This window comes from Rhineura floridana, chromosome 17 (assembly GCF_030035675.1).
Source record: "Rhineura floridana isolate rRhiFlo1 chromosome 17, rRhiFlo1.hap2, whole genome shotgun sequence".
NCBI classification, from domain to species: domain Eukaryota; kingdom Metazoa; phylum Chordata; class Lepidosauria; order Squamata; family Rhineuridae; genus Rhineura; species Rhineura floridana.
The window spans coordinates 2,082,122-2,101,074 of NC_084496.1; the positions used below are offsets into that span (position 1 = coordinate 2,082,122).

Here is an 18,953-nt window from a genome sequence, read left to right on the forward strand (position 1 = left end):
AGGGGGAGTTATGTCTTTGCCCAGTCTGGGAACGGACTGCCAAGGCCGTTGCTATGGTAGCTATCGTGATAAACTGGGAAAAGTTCTAGCAGCTATCTGTGTTAAGCTGAGTCTTCTGAATATTGCCTCTGAACTGAGAGGTTCTCTTCTGTGTTTACCTTTGGAGAGAGATGTACCAGAAGGGGGGTGACTGAAGAAACTCTACATGTATTTACTCTTAAGCCTTTGGCCATAATGTCTTAATAAAGACTCTTAACATGCTCTAATGCTCTGAAGAAGTTTCTTGCTCAACTTAACTCCAACGTAATGTATGCTGTTTCACGCAACAACGCACACATGTCAACACGTTTTGGGCCCCAGGCCTCACCTGCCCAGGAGACAAACGTGTCCTTACCTTTATGGTCCCCAGTTTGAAGTCTTCCCCAGAATCGTTGTAAATGATGGAAACAAAGTCGTTCCCCAGGTGGCGTTTCTTGTCACAGCGGTACTTGTCCAAGTCTTTGGTGGGCATCAAAGTGGCAATGTGGAAAATAGCTACAAACGAAAGGAAGAGCTATATAGAGTCTGGAGTCTGAAGCCACAAGAGGAGGAAATGTTTCATATGCTAGACCAGCCTAGCGCCCTACAGATATTCAGGACTACAACTTCCCCCGGCCAAAGCCAGCACAGCTGCAGAACGCTGGGCCTGATGGGAGCCACAGCTGTGCAGGCTGACACTGAGGAGAGTTGCCGTCCAAAACATCTGGAGGAGGGCACCACGCTGAAGTTTAACGTACAGCAGCCTTTCCCAGCCTCTGGGTCCCCAGATGTAGTTGGAGTCCAGCTCCCGTCAGCCTCAGCCAGCATGGCCAATGCTCAGGAAGGATGGGAACCGCAGTCCAGCAACATCTGAAGACCCAGAGGTTGGAAAAGGCTGGTCTGTAGGCAGCACTACTGAAACAAACAATTTGTGTCCATGGGGCTTGCACAGGAGGATTTCTTGTGGGGTCATGGTCTGTAGGTCAGATCCATCTCCCTTCCTCTCTGCTGCCCTCAAGGGGACTCCAAATCAGGGCTGTGGAATCAGAGTCGTGGAGTCTGAGTTGGTAGAAATGAACCGACTCTGACTCCGGCTTCAAAATAAAATTAATAATTTAATTTTTTTTGTTTTAATGTATTTTAAGGTCCTTTTATGATGTCTTAAAGTGTTTTTAGCGTTTCTGTTCGCCGCCCTGGGCTCCTGTTGGGAGGAAGGGTGGGATATAAATCAAATAATAAATAATATAAATAAATAATATACATTTGCCATTTATAAAGGAGTCGGAGTCGGACAGTAGAAAATTAGAGGAGTCGGAGGTTTGATGTACCAACTCCACAGCCCTGCTCCAAATGCGCAATTCTCCCAGCTGCGCAGCGTGGTGGGAGGCATTCAACTTTCAGGCCACACAGACTAGGCTTAAGATTATAGTGGGGCCAGTTCCGAGAAACGTTTCTCACATTATGGAGGACGTATCCCTGAACGAATAAGGCAAGAAGTCCGCCCCCCCTCCCCCACAAACGCACCCCCCTGCCTCCTCGCTCAGGCATACCTTGCATGATGTCATCATGCCAGCAGTAGGTAAACTGCCCATCCTCCCCGCACACGTCGAGGCCACCGAGGTAAATCTTGTCCGGCTGGCAGTCTTTCAGCTCGATGAGTTTGCCCAGGCCTGTCAGGAACTCTGTGTACCTGTAGGAGCCATGCTCGTTGGAAAGTATGGCGAGCTCATTGTTGCTCTGGGAGCAGCGGCAACGTAACAGTGCAGGAAGGAGAAAACAAAGAGAGTGGCGGTGTGGATTAAAAGCTCAAATACTCCATATCATTTTAGGTAGAGAAAACCTCAGGATCCAAGGATTATTTTGGATGCAGAAGGGCCTCCGTTCAGTGGCAGAGCGCCTGTTTTGCAGGTTCTGTCTCTGGCCTCTCCAGATAGGGCTGGGGGAGACTTCCAGCCCGAAACCCTGGAGAGCTGCTGCCAGCCAGTGTAGGCAATACTGAGCTAGATGGACCGATGGTCTGACTCGGTCTAAGGCAGCTTCCTACGGTCCTAAGTTCTTGTCGTCATCCCACAGAACAATCCTCTGCAAGGCCATTTTATCCCGTGACTGCTGAGGTGGCAGGGAGCCAACTGGCAGCAAAGTTTCTACATCACACTCAGTTGAGCAACCCCATACCCTGAAAAAAGATAATTTTATTTATAATTATCCGTGCTTCAAGCAAATGGTCTCAGGGCAGAGGTTTCTAACATCATGAAAACAGGATACAATAAAACTAAAAGTCACATACACCTAAAGATGTTTAACTCGCCATCAAAATAACCAACAGGAAATGGTCTAATGATGCACGTGAGAGGTAACTTCGCACCAAGCGGCTTATAATAATCCTCACCTCCCTCCCAAAGGCAAAGAAGTGTGTCTTCACCTGTTAACAATATTGGTGTTCGACGTGCCTGAAAGGGGAGGTCTTTCTACAGATGGGGAGCCACCACAGAGTAGGCCGCTCTCACACACCACCTGTCCCTTAAACTTCACTGGCAATGGCAGGGAACAGCCCCCTGGAAGGAACAGCTTCTCTCAAGTGCTTTCTACCTACAACCACGTTTGCTCCCAGGAACTTGCTCCTCGTACACAAGGCTCTTACCTGCCCTTCTCCAACGTAAAGCACTGCAATCTTGTGGGTGTCGTAGGGAGGGATCTGATCCAGGAGCTGAACGGATCTCTCAAAGGTCTAAGGATTAAAAAGAGAGAGAGACAGCTTGGAGCAGCAAGCATGGGCAAGGCCCCCTTGACGTCTTTCAAGAGGCAACATACTCCCCTAACCACCCTTGCAGCGTTTTACTTGCTGCTGAAATGCCACCAATTTATTTTCTCCAGAGAACTGAGCACAACACCCTTCGCCCACAATCTGCGATTATGTCGGTACAGAGACATTCTAAAAGGAACTAGAAGTATTAAGAGCACAGAATTTATTTCCCTTACACATAGATATATATATAAAAATTGGGAGTTTATTTATTTATTTAGCCTCCCAGTAGGAGCCCAGAGTGGCAAACAAAAGCACTAAAAACACTTTAAAACATCATAAAAACAGACTTTGACATATATTACAAACATCTTTAAAAACGTATTAAAACAAAACATCATTTTAAAAAAGCTTTAAAAACATCTTAGCAAGCAATTCCAACACAGACGCAGACTGAGATAAGGTCTCTACTTAAAAGGCTTGTTGAAAGAGGAAGGTCTTCAGTAGGCACCAAAAAGGTAACAGAGATGGCGCCTGTCTAATATTTAAAGGGAGGGAACAAAGGAAGAACAAGAGACAACTCTGAAAAGGGAGACCTACTTGTCCTGAGCCCTAACAGTACCTAACTGTTACTCTAGGGCAGCCTTTCCCCAACCTGGCGCCCTCCAGCTGTCTTAAATAACAACTCCTATCAGCCCCAGACAGCACAGCTATACGATGCTGGAGCTGATGGGAGTTGTAGTCCAAAACAGCTGGAAGGCACCAGGTTGGGGAAGGTGGATTCAAATAATTGGTCTTCTCCAGGAGCACCCAAGGCCACCAATAACCGCTCTCTCGAACACCTTGCCCAGGAAGGGAACATGAACAGCTGGCAGAGAATAGCTATAATTCTCTGGGTCCAGAGAGAGCTTCTTCAAGGCAGCTGAGAGTGCTCCTTCCCAAAGTGAAACATTTACCATCTCCTGACCTAGCCAGTCAATCCCTTCCTGGGATTTCTGTTTATCCCCCGCCCCCCCTGCCCTCCACAAAATGCATGAAAGCTACCATTTTATGCATTTCAGATTTAACACAACATGCTCAAGCCTACCTCATTAGGCAACAGGAGAGGCTTGTTGGATTCATCACCAAAGAAAGGAGAGTGATACAGTTGCAGGAACACAAAGCTAAGGAGGGAAAAACCAACATCTCTTATTTATTTATTTTATTTATTTATTTTTATTTTATTACATTTCTAGACCGCCCTATAGCAATAAGCTCCCAGGGCAGTGAACAGCATAATAAAACAGATTACAATACAAGCGGATGTAAATACAATACAGTACACAATAAAACATAATTAAAATTCCAAATTTAAATTCAATTTTAAAATTTTTAAAATTTTTAAAATGCCTGGGCAAAGAGGTAGGTCTTTACCTGGCGCCGAAAAGATAACAGAGAAGGCGCCAGGCGTATCTCGTCAGGGAGGGCGTTCCATAGTTTGGGGGCCACCACCGAGAAGGCCCTAGCTCTACTTGTCGTTCTCTGTGCCTCCTTATGCATTGGGACACGGAGAAGGGCCTTCGACGTCGAGCGCAGTGACCGGGTAGGTACATAGCGGGAGAGGCGTTCCGCCAGGTATTGTGGCCCGATGCCATTAAGGGCTTTATAGGTAAGAACCAACACTTTGAATCTGGCCCGGAAACATATTGGTAGCCAGTGCAGCTGGGCCAGAACAGGTGTTATATGATCAAATTTTTTAGTCCCAGTAAGGACTCTGGCCGTAGCATTCTGCACCAGCTGAAGTTTCCGAACCGTCTTCAGAGGTAACCCTACGTAGAGTGCATTACAGTAGTCCAATCTAGAGGTTACCAGAGCATGGATAACTGTGGCGAGGTTCTCCCTCTCCAGATAGGGTCGTAGTTGGGCTACCAGCCGAAGCTGGTAGAACGCATTCCGTGCCACCGAGGCTACTTGAGCCTCCAGTGACAGGAGCGGATCTAATAAGACCCCCAAACTACGGACCTGCTCCTTTAGGGGGAGTGTAACCCCATCTAGGGCAGGTCGGACATCATCCATCTGGGCAGAGAGCCCCCCCACCAACAGCATCTCAGTCTTGTCAGGATTGAGTCTCAGTTTGTTAGCTCTCATCCAGTCCATTATCGCGGCCAGGCAGCGGTTTAGTACATTAACAGCCTCACCTGAAGAAGATGAAAAGGAGAAGTAGAGTTGCGTATCATCAGCATATTGTTGGAAACACACTCCAAATCTCCTAACGACCTCACCCAGCGGCTTCATATAGATATTAAAGAGCATGGGGGACAGAACTGAACCCTGTGGGACCCCATATTGGAGTATCCAGGGGTTCGAGTAATGCTCCCCAAGCATCAACTTCTGGAGACGATTCTCAAGGTAGGAGCACAGCCACTGCCAAGCAGTGCCTCCAACTCCTAAGTCCGCAAGACGTCCCAGAAGGATACCATGGTCGATGGTATCAAAAGCCGCTGAGAGATCAAGGAGAACCAACAGAGTTACACTCCCTCTGTCTTTCTCCCGACAGAGGTCATCATACAGGGCGACCAAGGCTGTTTCTGTACCAAACCCCGGCCGAAAGCCCGATTGACATGGATCCAGATAATCAGTTTCATCCAAGAGAGCCTGGAGCTGGCAAGCGACCACACGCTCTAAAACCTTGCCCAAGAACGGAACATTTGCTACCGGTCTATAGTTGTCAAAATTTTCAGGTTCCAAGGAGGGTTTCTTTAGAAGCGGTCTCACCACTGCCTGTTTCAGGCAGGGTGCTACCACTCCCTCTCGTAGGGAGGCATTGATCACCTCCTTGGCCCATCCGGCTGTTCCGTTCCTGCTAGCTTTTATTAGCCACGAGGGGCAAGGATCCAGAGCAGAAGTGGTCACCCGCACCTGTCCAAGCACTTTGTCCACATCCTCCACCTGTACCAACTGAAACTCATCCAATAAAACAGGACAAGACTGTGCTCCGGACACCTCATTAGGCTCAACTGCTACAATATTGGAGTCAAGGTCCCGGCGGATGTTCGTGATCTTATCTTGGAAGTGTCTCGCAAACTCATTACAGCGGGCTATTGATGGTATTATTGCGTTCTGAGGCCCAGAGTGTAAAAGTCCCCGAACAACTTTATAAAGTTCCGCTGGGCGGTTAGAAGATGACTGAATGGAGGCAGCAAAGTACTGCTTCTTCGCTGCCCTCACCGCCTTCACATAGAGCTTGGTAGAGACCTTCACAAGTGGAAGACCACAGCCGTCGGGAGTTCATCTCCATTTGCACTCAAGCCTTCTCCTTTCTTGCTTCATCACTCTTAGCTCCGGGGTGAACCACGGAGCCACTTGAGCTCTGCAGAGGAGAGGGCGCACCGGGGCGATCGTGTCAACTGCCCGGGTCATTTCCGTATTCCACAAATTGACCAGGGTTTCGACAGGAGCGTCAGTTTTATCAGCCGGAAAACTCCCCAGAGCCTTCTGAAAGCCTTCAGGATTCATTAGTCTCCGGGGACGGACCATCTTAATTGGTCCTCCACCCTTGCAGAGGGGAGAAAACATTGTGAGCCTACACCTCAATAGGCGATGATCTGACCATGACAGAGGAATAGATCTCTTTAGTTCCATCACCGCCTCTGAGGGCTTTGGCTCAATGTTGGCTTGTGGAACTCATCACCACTACAAACAACAATGGCCAAGGACACAAGAGAGGCCCCTAAAAAAACAGCTACAGACAAATTTGCAGAAAGGAGGCAGCACAAGGACAGCAGCGATCCAGAGTGCTTCAAGCATCAGCAGAGAAGGAGAGGAGGGAAATCCCTACACAAATACATTAACGTTTGCACAAGCTTAGCTTCACTTGTTCTGATTCTGAATTTGCCCAAAAGGCAGACACAAGATATTCCAAACCAAAAAATGAAAATGTACGTTCCGAGTTGTTTTTCAGATTTTAGTTCATGCATTTCTATTCTATGATGTGCCCTGGTACTCAGTGGTATACTACCTCTGAACATGGAGGTTCTATTTAGCTATTACAGCTAATAAACATCGATAGGCCCCTTCCTCTCGAGAATTTGTCTGAACCTTGTTCAAAGCCATATAAACTACAGGGCATCACCCCTTTCTCCGGTGCAAATTGGATAATGTAGCCCAGCCTGTTGTCATCCAGATGTTTTGGACTACAACTCCCATCAGCCCCAGCTGCCATGGACATGGCTTCCATCAGCCTCCAGCATCAAAGGGCCATGCTGAGAGTGGCTCATGGGAATTGTAGTTCAAAACATCTGCAGGCCATCAGGATGGGGAAGGCTGCCATGCATGAAGAAGTCCTTCCTTTGGTACGCCCTGAACTTCGTAGAAACTAACTTCCTTGGGTGACCAACTTCTAGTCTTATGGGACAGGGAGAAGGATCCCTCTTCCTCACAACCATTCAGTTTTTCCAGATGTCTCAGATTAGAGTGTCGAACTGGGACCTGGGAGACTAGCGTTTAAATCCCCACTCAGCCATGAAGCTCACTGGATGACTTCGGGCCAGTCACCGTTTCTCAGCCTAACCTACCTCGCAGGGTTCTTGTGACGATAAAATTGGGAGGGGGAGAACAATGTCTGAATGCCACCTTGAGCTCCTGGGAGGAAAGGTGGGATAATAATAATAATAATAATAATAATAGTACCTTTTCTACCTACTTGCTTGTCGCTTTTCCTAAGCAACTAAGAAAGCCTGTCCTGCCTCCCTAAGCATACTTCGCTTATTCTAGATGCCGACTTTGGGCAGATAGAGGGGGAAAAGTATAACCCCAGGCAGACCCAGCCCTGCCAACGGTGACCTGTCCGGGTGCAGGAATCGCTCACCTTGGGTTGATCCCCGGCACTTTCTCTGTGTTGGAAGCTGCTGCCCGGCCCTTGAAGGGATCTCTTTCAATTCTCTTGCCCCTTCTGGAGGGCGCCGAGTCCGAGATTGTGTACCCTCGGGGTCGGTGCCCGGTTGGGGAGCGCGGAGAGGAGACGGGGATGCCAGAACCCCCCGGCCTGCTGCCCCCGGGGGCCCGGTCGTCTTCCCCTCGGCCTGGCCAGCCCCCCGCTGCTTCCGCTTCCAGGTGTCCGGACTGAGATTTGGATTTCCCATCGCTGGTCAGCTTCCCGGGGGGTGCTTCTTCGCCACCAGTGTCCTTGAGGACTTCCTGGAGAGTCTGGAGCTCCGGAGACGAGCTGGACTTACTGAGGGGCTGGGAAGGCTGGAAAGAGAGAGCTTCGAAAGCCCGGCTGTCTTCCAAGTTCCGGGATCTCTCGATGGGAATGCCAACGGCGGCCAGGTCTTCTGCTTTCAGAGCTTTCTCCTCTTGACTGGATGTTGACGAAGACTACAAAAATGAGGAGGGGCAGGGGAAGACTTTGACACAAGATGCCCCTCGTCAGCAACCCATCTGGCCAGAAGGCCACTGTAATTGGGGAAAGGCAAGCTAAACCTTGCCACAGGACAGGACAGCCCCTCCCTCCTCCTGATGTTTGTGGGAGAGAGGAATGCACCCATTGAAAAGGGCATAGAGGATGAGGTTTGGCAACTGGACAGTATGGCCCGGAGGCCACCAGTTGCCGACCTCCAATTTCAGGCGTAGGAAACCTCTGGCCCTCCAGATGCTGCTGGACTTTAACTCCCATCCTCTTTGACCACTGGCGGAGCTGGCTGGGGCTGGTGGGAGCTGTGGTTCTACAACATCTGGAGAGCCAGAGGATCCCCAAACCTGCTCTGATCTCAGGGTTGCATCCAACGCTGCTGTTCTGGCTCGCACAACCGACTTCCACAGCACTTCCCCCTCCTCTTCCCTGCAGCCCTCCACAATCTGCTCCAAACCAGAGAGCTGGGAGACCCTCCAGAGCAGATTGTTTTTCGGGGATGGGGAGGTGAGAGGAAGTCATGTGGCACGAGCAGAGTTGTGCTTGTGTAGTGCTGGAGACTACCCTGAAGTCTCTCAGCTTTAAATAAGCTCCTGCTGTTGTTCAACATAGCAAGTCTGAAGGCCCTACCATAGCCTTGGCCAACCTGGCACCCTCCTGATGTTTTGGACTACAACTCCCATCAGCTCCAGCCAGGACACAAAGTCGTTCTTCAGTTGATCAACAGTTTTAAGATACTATTGATTGCATTATTTTTAATATAAATATTTTACATTATTTTATGTTAACTACTTGGAGACTTTTCTGATTAGGCTGTCTGTACATTTTGTTGAATAAAAGCACGAAATGAAAAGCAACTGGAGATCACCAGGTTGGTTTGCAAAGGCCGCCCAATTGGGTCAAAAACGTGGCATATAAGCGTTTGGTTTCCTCTTCAACAAGAGCAATTCTACTTACACAACTATGCAACCTTCAGATAAAGGCATTTATCAGAACAGAGCCTAAGAACGTCCAGTGTTGCAAAAACATCAGCGTCACCCTTGGACATTCCTCCAAATGAGAAAGCTCTCACTGACAACTTTGCTGCAAGGTAAAACAGACGAAAGCAGCCTCACCCGACTGTACGTCCCCAGGCCTTTGACCAACTTCTCCTCACTTGGGCCTTGATCCGAACACACAGCTTCAAAGTCTTCAATCTCTCGGGATTCTGGGGGAGACTCTGCTTCTTTTAAATCTGCGTCCAGGGGGCTTCCTTCTTCCAGCACCACAGCAGATTCTACCAAGACATAAACAGAAAAGATAAGCTCTGGGGAGAAGGGCGGGAGAGGGCAGGACTCCCAGTCTCTGATATTTCAGCCTTTTGCCAATGTGGATTTTAAGTCAGGTGGGCCGTACTGGAGGACTCACTAGGAACGCTTTCTAAGAGAGGCCCTTTTCCCTTAGTGTGCTTCTTTTTATGGGCTTAGGGGGTAGCCTGCCATTTCTCAAAAGAGAAATGCAAAGTCAGTCAGGTGTGACCTTTTCAATAACAAGTATTTAAACTGTTCAAATTGCTTTCCCTAAGTCGGCCTTGTAAGGTGGGCTAGTATCATCACTCACAAGTTGCTGAGGTGGGAGAGAGGGTGGCTTGCCTTAAAGCCACCTGCTGAGTTCACGGCAAAGGCAAGATGCGAAGTCTCTGGCCTTTGTCTATGGGCATGCATGCTCACAAATGGAAATGAAGGCTTCTGTGCACAGGACGGACATTGCTGAGGAACTAAGTAGTTCTTTAAGACTGGTCACCTTGGATCTCACGCTTTCCAGATGCCTTGGCAGCCTGGGGTAGGAATAGAGGAAGGCTTTCTGTTTTGGTTTGTATCCTGAGGAAAAGGCTGAAGTCCAGAAGGCTGCACCAAATGTACCTAAACTGAACAGGCCAACTGCAAATGCAAAGACTGTTTTTTCCAAAACAACCATATTTTAAAAGAAAATAAAAGGGGGGAAAAAGAAGTAGTCTTCTGCACGCAAAAGAAATCAACGAAGCCAGCGAGAAAATGAAATTTTAAGAAGACCACCACTGCAGTAGCTTTGGGGGAAATCGATTGCAGCTTGCAAGATTAAGTTGTTCCGAGCAGTAATTCAGAAGTTAGCACACACAGAACACGCCTCTTCAAACGTACGTGCCGATCTGCTAAACTGTCCAAGCCAGAAGACCCCTGCCCGGTTTCCTCAAATGCTTCAGGATGGAATCGCTGCCATTTTTAGCCAAGGTTTTTAGGGTTGGCCGAAATACTCTAAAGTGAGAGGCAGGATAACAGGTGAAGGCAAGCACAGGCTCTTGGGGATATTGTAGTAGTTACCAGCAGAGCAATCAAAAGCAACCTGAAATAACTCTATATCACGACTTTACTTGAAATTAAAAAAAGAAAAAGTGAGGGTCAGAGAATGGCCCTGCTGATTCACTTTGTGCTTCTTCTTCTGTTCACGACAGTACCACCAAGGGTCTCTAGACTGCAGCTGTTGTCAACCTAGGGCCTTCTAGATTGTCAACTCCCACCAGCCCTAATGAGCACAGCCATTCTGGACTACAACTCCCATCAGCCCCAGCAAGCATAGCTATCCTGGATAGAGTCTATGAGTCGGAAGGGGCTTTTTAGGCCATTGAGTCTAACCCCCTGCTCAGTGCAGGAATCTAAATTAAACCATACCCAACAGGTGGCTGTCCAGCTGCTCCCATCACGTTGGATAGGACTGATAGGAGTTATAGCCCAAAACATCTGGAGGGCACCAGGCTGGCAAAGCCTGGACTCTAGACTGCAGCTTGTGTGCGGGCAACAGACTGGCAGGCCTCTTGACAGATTTCTGAGCATCCCTGCTTTCATTTAAAGTTTGATTTACAGACTTCTCATTTGGGGATGGGGAGTATTTTCAACACAAAAGTTAAAAGGTTGAAGACTCAAAACTGAATAGAGAGGGAGGAATGTGGCATTTCCTGATTTCTAAGCTGGCCAATGCCTGGGCACGCAAGTTGCAACTTTCCTTCTTTCTAAGGTCTATACTATAGCACAGACAGCCAACGTGGTGCCCTCCAGATATCGCTGGATGACAACTCTCATAACCCCCCAACTATTGGAGATGCTGGCTGGGGCTGATAGGGGTTAAGGGTCCAACAACATCTAGAAGGCACCAGGTTGGCTATCCCTGCTCTATAGTTTGGTGGCTTGCCTATAAAGAGCTCCCACCAAAGCCTACAGGAAGGGCCAGAGCTCACTGGAAGAGAATCTGCCTTGAAGGTCCCAAGCTCAGTCCCCAATGACATCTCCAGAGCAGACTTGGAGAGACACCCTGCCTGAAATCCTGGAGAGCCGCTGCCAATCCGTGTAGACAATACTGAGCTAGATGGGCCAGTGGGCCTCATTCAGTACAAGGCAGCTTCCTATATATTTTGGAAGCATTTTGGAGCTTTTGTGGGCCAGCTGAGGCCACGTCTGGCTTGGACTTGTTTATGCCTGTTAGGATTTCCATTTGCTTGGTGCAACAAGATCAGAAACGAACAGAACATGTGGAGAGGTGGATGGAAATGCAACGGAAGACAATCTCCATGAATCATTGCAGTGTTTTTTCTGTGTCAATATTTGTTCCCCCCCCTGCTCCCCTTTCTTGCGTTTTTTAAAATTATTATTTAATTTGATTTTTAAAACCCAAGCTCCTTTAAAGATATGCAAGTATACCTGCCCAGGAAATGCTCCTGTGCAACTTTTCTTGAGAACTGGTCAGGTACATGGAAGAGAAAGAGGCCACTGTGAAGGGAAAATGAAGGAAGGCACTACATCAAAAGGGAAGGAGTGAGAGACAAAGAAAGTCGAGATGGAGGAAGTAAAAAAAAACACAGTAGTAATAAAAAATTTAAAAGCACAGCGTTTTAATGCATAATCAGGAAGAGAGTCAGCTAACTAAATGCAGAAAAGGTGAGGGTGGGGAAGTGAGAGAGGACCCAAACCAAGGGTCGCCAAGGTGATGCTGCTCTGGGTGCTGATGTCTCCCAACGTCCATCAGCACCCTCACCAGTGGTGGCTGGTGTCGGTGCTGATGTCTCCCAACGTCCATCAGCACCCTCACCAGTGGTGGCTGGTGTCAGCAGTGGAATCCCGGGTTTCAGTCCAAACTTCCAAGCTTTCACTCCTTGGACAGCTCCTTGAATGTTTGGACTAAAACCCAGAGTGGATTCCACAGCCCCACTGACATGGAGCCACCAGCGCCACTGACCACCCACCCACCACCCCCAGCCAACATGGCCAGTGGTCAGGCATGATGGGAGGTGGAGTACACAATATCTGGAGGGCACCATGCTAGCTACCCCTGACCTACAGGTTGTTGCTGGCGGCATTGAGAGGGTGGCACAAGCACCAACAGAGGCAGCCAACTCCTCAGGTGGCAGATTCTGGGCCCTGTGGGAAGCAGACAAAGGTAACTCATAAGGCACAAACCAGTTGGACTACTAGCTGAGAAGGCCTCATAAAAACAAACCAGAGCTGCTTCTCTCAAATGGTGGAGGACTCAACCCAGAGGGAATTCTTGAAGGCCCTGGAAGCCCTGCCGCAAGAACTGGATCAGACAACCCACTTGTTAACACCAGCATTCGCCAACCTGGTGCCCTCCGGACATTTCGGCCCACAGGCTCCGGTCAGCCCCAGCCATTTTGGACCACAGCAGGTGCAGAAAAAGATTCCCAACTTATCAGGGGAATTGGGACGTCAGTCCCTTACACAGCTTGTCTCCTCGATGGACAGAAACAGAATTATGCAAACGGTAAAAAAAGATGTTCTGCAAACACAAAACCAAAACCATGTGCACTAATCTGCATAAATTTATACCGATTGCAGAATCTGAGTTACTCTGCTGCAGAACGTTGCCGTTTGAAGCGTACACAGGCCTGGGCTGCAAGGAAATTCTTCATTCCCCATTTGCTACTGTCCAGGAGCGAGACCTTGACTTGTGGCTGCATCATGCACTGAGGCACCCTTCGGCCGAAGGCTGCCTCAGCAGAAGCAGCGACTCTGTCATGGTTAGTAAAACGAGCCTCATGCTTCTTCCTGTGGCCAGCAGAACCAGAATGATACAAAACAAGTCAATGTGTGCATGTAAACCAAACTATTTAGTATTTCCATTTCCATCCTGTGCTTCTCCACTAAGAGCCCAAGGCAGCAAAATTTACTCAAGCTGCGTGATCTAGCTTCTCTTGAATTATCCCAAATGAATTAAAGCAGCTTTTGCCAATTTTTTCAGCCCTCCAGATGTTCAGGACCGCAACTCCCATCAGCCCCAACCAGCAGAGCTCTCGTCCAAAACATCTGGAGGGCTCAAAATGCTGGCCAGGGCTGGATTAAAGACTCCCTTTCAGGAAGATGCCAAGAGTCTCAAGTTCTCCCAAGCAAGAGTGCCGCTGTCAGGTGGCGCTTAGGCCAGGAACGGCCAGCTGTTGCTTCACCGTGTGTCCGTCCTTGCGCCCTCGGCTCTCTCTTGGGTGCACAGCAGGCCGCAATCCCTGCTTTGCCTCACCTGTGTTGGAGCGCTGCAGGAGATACGGCTTGGCTGTTCCCGTTGGCAAGCTGGAGGAAGGGACCGAGAGAGACTTGTACAAGGCCGTCTCGCGGTGCTCCTTGAAGCGCTCTGCCGCCATGAGAGCATTGGAGAGCTCCTGCAGGGGCATGTTGTTGATATCTGAAGAAAACGGGCTCAGTGGGTTTTCTAGGCTCATCAGCCAGCTGGTGTTACCTGGGGAGGGGAGACGCAGAAGAAGATGGACACAGAACAGTCACACGGAGAGCCCACCTCCTTTACCACAGCTTTGCCTGGAGAGAGGGAAAACTTCTCCAGACACATGGATGTTGATGTGTTAATCGTTTTAGTCCGTTGCTGTTTTAATTGTTTTTAAAAAGTTCTTCAATAACCTGTGTCTTTAACTGTTTTAGCGGTAACTTTAATGTTTCTTGTAAACCGCTTAGAGGTTTTCTACAGTCAAGCGGTATATAAATTTTGTTAAACAAACAATCCCTATTACTTTTATTGTTATTTAGATGTGTTAGTCACTTGGTACCCCAAGGTCTCCAAACAAACTTACTGTTAAAAACAGAAATATTCCATAAAAACAAAACAATAACAACCACCTCTATAAAAGCCACAGGAAGCTCTGGCATCACACTAACAACAAAAACTATCATCTTAGTCTATCAGAAGTCTGGGGAAAATGTTAAGTCTTTACCTGGTACTGAAAAGATGTCAACAAAGGTGCCAGGTGGGCCTCACTAGGGAGCACATTCCTGTTAGTGACTTTCTCCCAGGAAATCCCTGCAGGTCCCCCCCCCCCGCAGAGCAACCCCCTCATTTTCAAGTGTTCTGCCTTAAAGGAACCTTCCCCAGTTTGTCCCTGGACCCTCCTTGCAGGGTCACGTTCTAGGGTGCGCATGCCATTAACATTAACAACCCCAGTTGAGCCTCACTGGCCTGCTACGTGAATGGAGAGTTTCTCCTAGAAGACACACACACGTAGGCGCATAAGACCCTGCCTTTTACCAAATCCACCTATGGGGTCCATCTAGCCCAGGACTGTCTACACTGAGCGGCAGAAGCTTTCCCCATCACCTGCTACCTGCCTGTAGGACGCTGAGGACTAAACCGGGAACCTTCTGCATGCAAAGCATGTGCTCTACCACAGAACTACAGCCCCTCATGCCACACTTCCCTGCAGCTGCCTACAGTGCAAAGGGAAACTGATGGCAATGGGCAAGATGTCTTTCACACAATTTCGCCCACTGTCACTGATCTTCTCAGCTGGGAACACTGAGTAAACTTCTGAGGAACCCTGGAGTTCCCCCGAAACAGAGCTTGAAAACCAGAGCTATGAGGCATGGTAACAAGTGTTCTCAAAGGTCCCAGGCTGTGGTCGGAAGGCACCTGAGGCCAGCTCCCTGCTGAAGCTAAGCAGGGTCAGGTCTGGTCAGTGCCTGGATGGGAGACCGCCTGGGAACCACATGGAAGCCGCCTTGGGGTTCTAGCATGAAAAGGAAGGCGGGGTAGAAATGTAATAAATAAATAATGAATAAAGTGCTAACTGCATTTTAACAATGTAACCAAACACTTACCACCAGGTTGCTAGAACCTAATTGCTTGCCCATGTCACAACATAACCAAGGGCCACGACTAGGACACAACACTACATGATCCCTAATACTCAGGGCAGTAATACAACTCTTCACGTTTATCAACATGGAAATGTGCATACCAGCTTATTCCCCCCCCCCGCCCCAGTTTTACATATCTGTAAAGGCATATATTTTACCCAGCCTACCTGTTGGCCTCCGCACCAGTATTTCTGCCCAGCCTTGGGTCAGCAGGGGGACATACGCGGCCAAGTTTGCTTTTTCCTTTTGCGGAGCCCCAGAAACAGCCTTTTCTGTCCGAGCAGCAGGACAGCTCTGCAATCCTTGGGGCATCGAGGTGGCTGAGAAATGGGAGGAGGAGGAGGAGCTGTCTAACGCACCAACCCGTAAGGCGTGGCCACCTGGACAGCAACAAGGGCGTTCAGATGAAGCAGACAGATTAGCAGAGCTTTGCAGGGGGCAGCACGTTGGCTCACAGCCGATAGAAAGAGCGTAAGCAGTTGCTGTCCTCTCTGGAACTAAAGTATTGATCCAGCAGTGCAAGAATCTTATGCCCGGAGGAGCCCCTCATATCTAAAGCTACTATTATCACCGCAAGGGATTGCCAGAGTGGATCAGAAGACAGACGGAGGCCTAAGTGGTTTGGGTGATGACTTTTACTGGGCCAACCAAAGTGGGAATCTGTGAATTCTCCTTATAGGGGCAGCAATCCAGACCCTGTGGTGGGCTCCACTTTGTCCAGTGGGAGACATATTCTGGCCTGGGGCTAACCGAGGAGGCATTTCCCACCTCCTCCCCAAAACCAGTTTCTACCGACAAAGCAGTAAGGAAGATATAGAATCCCTAGCCTGACCTTAAGGGAAGAGTCCACTAGAGTCAAGGAACCAAGCTGGGCCACTGTCTAGCAAACAAGGGGAAAAGGAATTCACAGGGAAGCCCCCGCAGCTGGAAACCAGTAAGAAGGACTGAGAATTTGCTTACCAGAACAGAGCCCTAATTACTGCAGTAGGGGGAACAGGAGTTGGGGTTTCAATACGCCAGCCTTCGCCAACCAGGTGTCCTTCTAAACATCTGAAAGGGCACCTGGCTGGCAAAGGCTGTAATTCTATACAATTCCCATCAGCCCTAACCAACATGGCCATTCTGGACTACAGCTCCCATCAGCCCCGGCTTGGAAGCACTAGAGAATCAGCTGAAGGCTGTCAATGCATTTACCAATGGTCAATGGGTCAATATTCAAGCCCAGAGCGCCCAGGCAAATGTTAGTTCAAAGCATCACCAAGTTAACTCTCACAACTGGAAAACCAACAAGTTCCCAGCTCGCTGGAAACCCCCTTGGCTGCAGCGATAAACTTCGCAGTAGCTAGGCCTAAACCTGAACGTATAATCCAGGCATGCCTTAGTGCAGTAAATACCTGAATCTCCCATACAGAGAATCTGGGGAGGCTCCTTACCAGACATCGACCTGACTCGGTTGCGGGTTCGAATCACTTGCGGACCAGCCTGAGACTCAAGTTTGGCTGGAGCTTCTTTGGTCTGTCTCACTTGCAAGATGTGGTCTGAGCTAGGAATCAAACGTAGGCACATTTTATCAGTTCATTCAGAAATTATATGTCTCTGCCAGCTGCAGGTCAGATCTTGCAGGGAGACGTGGTAGCTCAATGGGAAGAGCCCCTGCCTTGCATGCAGAAGGCCCCGTGTTCAATGCCCAGCTGCACCTCCCGTTAAGACAGATCAGGTTGCAAGGACACCCTGGAAAGCTGCTGCCAGTTAAAGCAGGACCATACTGGGCTAGATGGGAACACGAACAAACACAAACACAAACACACACACGGAAGAAGGCAGAGAAATGTTAGCAAGTTCACTTGTTCCCATATATTGTGAGTAGGGATGGGGAGGAAATTAGATTCAATTTGCATTTAAAGCCAAATTTATCAAATGCACTTTCCGAAACAATATGAGAAGCGAAAGACAGCCATCCTTCAAAATCGGCCCTCATTCGAATTTTGTGTTGCCGTTCTCCAACTAAACTGTTTACAAAAATGCACATATTAAGGGAAAGCATGTGTAAAAATGAATATATTCCTGAAAATAATATCCAAAAACGCATTGTATTATGAGGAACCACTTGGAAAGATGTATACATTAGTCAAAACTGCAGACAGAAATTTCATGAGGGTTTTTTTTTTTTAATTGCAAACTACTGCAGAAATGCGAAGAACTGAATTTAAGACTGGGAAAACTGAGAAACAGAGAGAAGCCCAACCGACAGACCCTCCCACCCCTCATTGTGGAAAAGTCCCCTTTCTTCCTGTGTCCCCCTTCATCAAAGGTCCCCCTTGCGCGCTCCAAGTTTGCACAACCTGAGGCCAGGGAGATATAGCACGATGCCGTGCACCTTATCTTCTCAGTCCCCCTTTGTGGGGTTTGAATCCTGGCAGAGGGATGATTCTAGCTCTGATGGCTGAGAAGACAGACTTGTGTGGACAGTACCTGATGAAGCCTCAGAAACCAGCAGGGATGTGAACTGGATCTTCATGGGGCTGGGGGAAGGTATAGGAAGCTACCTTATACTGAGTCATATCACTGGCCCATCAAACTCAGTAGTCTGTGCACTGAATGGCAGCACCTCTCCAGGGTTTCAGACAGGGGACACTCGCATTCCTGCCTTGGAGATGCTGGGGATTGAACCTGGGACGTTCTGCATGCAAAACAGATCCTCTACCACTGAGCGAAGACTCCAGTCCTCATGGTTTTGAATTAAGAGCTGGTTCAAATTAGGAACATAGAAAACTGCCTTATATGGAGTGAGATCGCTGGACCATGAAGCTCAGTATTGTCTACACTGACAGGCAGTAGCCCTCCAGGATTCCAGGCACGGAATCTCTCCCAGCTCTACCTGGAGATGCCTTCATGGATTGAACCCGGGACCTTCTGCATGCAAGGCAGGTGCTCTGCCACACAGAGCTACAGATGTGGTAGCCTTCAGTGTCTGGAACACAGTCCTCATTTTGACCTTGCACAGGGGATCAGCAACTGGGCCAAATCCTACCCTTTCCTGCCACTGGCTGGCCAGGCCATCTACCAAAGCCACCATCCCATGCTCACTGCCAGTCAAAAGAAGTAAAAACTTTGACATACCACCCAGTAGTTATTTGCCCCTTCCCCCCGCCCCGGCAATGAATTTTTAATAGTGTAAAATGCTGTTTTCACAGCCTCCCTTGAGAGGTGCACTGGGGCATACCTTGCGTCTTCGCTGTTCTGCAGTTCTCCCGAGTCAAGGCCCAGGAGTGACCTGGTTCCGGCCCCAACACTTGTTGTGATGGTCACTAGCTTGTTACCAACCAGCCATGTCTTGGTCCTCCCTCCAGCAAGGAGAAACTCTCCCACCGGAGACCTAGAAGCATCACAGGAAAACATGGACAATGAACTGAACAGCCTTCCCCAACATGGTGGCTGGAAAACATTTGAGATTACAGCTCCCATCGGCTGGACACCCCCTCCTCCTCCTCCAAAGGAAAAGGCTCCTGGCCTGATCCACCACTGTATGCGTCACATCCTACAAGTTTACTCTTGTGCCTTTTAACTCCACTTTCTGCAGATGCAAGCAAAGCGGCCATAAGCAGTAACGTTAATATTGAAAATATAAATCTTTTTTTAAAAA

At 48.8% G+C, this 18,953-nt stretch overlaps 1 protein-coding gene across 5 annotated transcripts in view; it reads right to left on the reverse strand.

Annotated features, from left to right (window-relative positions):
- Positions 1-18,953, reverse strand: part of TSC2 (TSC complex subunit 2) — a 53,351-nt gene that overhangs the window by 7,163 nt on the left and 27,235 nt on the right. For 2 of the 5 annotated variants that reach the window (XM_061600041.1, XM_061600038.1), the window contains 11 exons: positions 18,534-18,686; positions 16,744-16,853; positions 15,478-15,690; positions 13,689-13,904; positions 11,861-11,929; positions 9,266-9,426; positions 7,608-8,116; positions 3,849-3,924; positions 2,660-2,746; positions 1,569-1,755; positions 395-534 (listed from right to left, as the gene is read on the reverse strand). In XM_061600041.1, the coding sequence (XP_061456025.1) occupies positions 395-534; positions 1,569-1,755; positions 2,660-2,746; positions 3,849-3,924; positions 7,608-8,116; positions 9,266-9,426; positions 11,861-11,929; positions 13,689-13,904; positions 15,478-15,690; positions 16,744-16,853; positions 18,534-18,686 (1,921 nt within the window). The remainder of the gene's footprint in view (positions 1-394; positions 535-1,568; positions 1,756-2,659; positions 2,747-3,848; positions 3,925-7,607; positions 8,117-9,265; positions 9,427-11,860; positions 11,930-13,688; positions 13,905-15,477; positions 15,691-16,743; positions 16,854-18,533; positions 18,687-18,953) is intronic. The other 3 variants (XM_061600042.1, XM_061600040.1, XM_061600039.1) reach the window with 2 other exon arrangements.